The 1991-nt window shown below is 36.4% G+C and overlaps 1 protein-coding gene across 1 annotated transcript; it reads right to left on the bottom strand.

Moving 5' to 3' along the window:
* Positions 1-473: 473 nt before the first annotated feature.
* Positions 474-782, bottom strand: LOC127672659 (60S ribosomal protein L36-like). The gene has a single exon (XM_052167990.1). The coding sequence runs from the start codon at positions 780-782 to the stop codon at positions 474-476; it is 309 nt and encodes a 102-aa protein (XP_052023950.1).
* Between the last annotated feature and the right edge of the window lie 1209 nt (positions 783-1991).

The raw sequence follows: 1991 nt of genomic DNA on the forward strand, positions 1-1991 counted from the left end.
TGAGAAGCATTTTGCTCTGATTAAATGAAATACACAGAATTGGTAGTACAACTCATTTGGTAAATTACTGGGTTAACAGACACAAAGTTTTGATATCTGTCCTCAGCACTGCATAAAACTTGTTGGTGCTGAATCTTTGCAATCTCAGTATCCAGATCCAGTGAAAAGTAGAGCAGAAATCCTGTATCATCTTATATAACTTATTATGTCACCCTGTGCTACAGGGTTTCCTGCCCAAAAAAGCAATGAACATATGGCAAGTCAAATATTAATGTTTATAAACAAATTATCCTGCCCATGCAGGCAAGTGAATTTGCTTCTTTTGAGGGATAAAAACCTCCATGACAGTTGTCTAGACAGGTAAACTGCAGTGATAGGAAAGGAAATAAAATGTGCACCTGCTGAAACTCTGCAGACTGCCATTTTGTTATTTTTTTCTTTTTTTGGAACTATCTTTTATGGGGGATGGTTCATCAATCTTCCTTGGCGACTGCCTTCCTCATGGCTGCCAGGACATTGCCAGCTCCTCCCGCTTTCTCGTGGCCCGGATGTGCGCGCCCACTCTCTTCTTGATGAACTAGAGTGCGTGCGTGTCTGTGGACACTGAGCGACTCCAAGGCGCTCTGCTCCTGGGGAGCGAAGCCCTGCACCTCCTGGATCGCATCCCTCACGAACTTGGTGCGCTTGGTGAGGCGCCCCGAGGCCGGCTGTGTCTTGGTTCCCTGATGTTCTTCACCTTGTGGCTTTGTTGAGGCCACAGCCATGGGGTAGCGCAGGGCCATGGCTGCTGCTCTCCTACCACGGCCAGGACAGGAAACCCAGTTTGTTATTTCAAGCTTATTCTCTAGCCTACTTTCCTGGAAGTTGTTAGTTCCTTCTACTCGATTATCCAGGCTCCATCCGTTTACCTGTATCATATATTGTGCACTTCATGGTTTGTGGAGGACTAAGTTTATTTCATTATTTTCTATAAATAATATAGCATAGACAACAATAGAAAAAAATAAACAGGTTTTCTATTTATTAGTCTATTGCAAATAGACATTATATTTCTTTGTCTCTAATCTTGATACACATGTCTGTTTAATCCAGAGAGCATTTTTATGAAGTGCAACAACATATTGCCTAAATAGGCTAATTGCTAAAACAACGTCACAGTCACTGGTGGTCACCATATCACTTCTAAATCAATTTTGTTTCTAGGGCAATGAAGAGAAAACAATATTAAATTGTATTTCATTTAGGTTCATCTTAAACTTTGCACTAGATAAATATGACGGTCATTTAATTGGCTATACTTTACATTAATTTATATGTGTGGACATTATAGTTTGCAATTAATATTATGAAATTGAAATCATAAACTTTTTTGTTTTTGTATGCAAACCAATAAAGTTTCATATGATTCAAGGAAAAAAGTTACATTATATGTACTCATTTAAGTAAGTAAAAAGTCTGTTATATAAAACAAAAGTAGTGAACATTTACATTTTTATTACTAAAACTACTAAAAAACTCAAGAAACATTAAAAAAAATCTATTCATGTGTCTTTGCTATAATTTTTATAGATTTATTTCCCCTCTTGATTTAACTATCTTTGATAAAATTAGTTGAAATCTGTAAACTCATTTTTCCAGTTTTCGCTTTTTGAATTCATAATTTCTAATAGTGTCTTGAGGGTAGTATAAGAGAATCATATTAATTGGAAAGTGTTTAACAGTTCTTTACTTTGATAGAGTAGAGTAAGGAAGGAGTTTATGTTATTGTGGAAACCACTAAGCTAAGACATTCACTCTCCTGGGTGTTACCCTCACTATATACCTCCTATGAAGAATATTATGGACTTACAGTGAAAGAAAATATTTTGTCATCTCAGTAACAGAGCCTTGCAAATCTTGGTCTATTTTAATGAGACACTTACAACTTGAAAAGGAACTATGGAATTGATGTATAAGCTTATAAACATTGAGGAATAAATGGACCTATAAAC

The sequence above is a fragment of the Apodemus sylvaticus genome, chromosome 1 (assembly GCF_947179515.1).
Source record: "Apodemus sylvaticus chromosome 1, mApoSyl1.1, whole genome shotgun sequence".
In the NCBI taxonomy this organism is placed as follows: Eukaryota; Metazoa; Chordata; class Mammalia; order Rodentia; family Muridae; genus Apodemus; species Apodemus sylvaticus.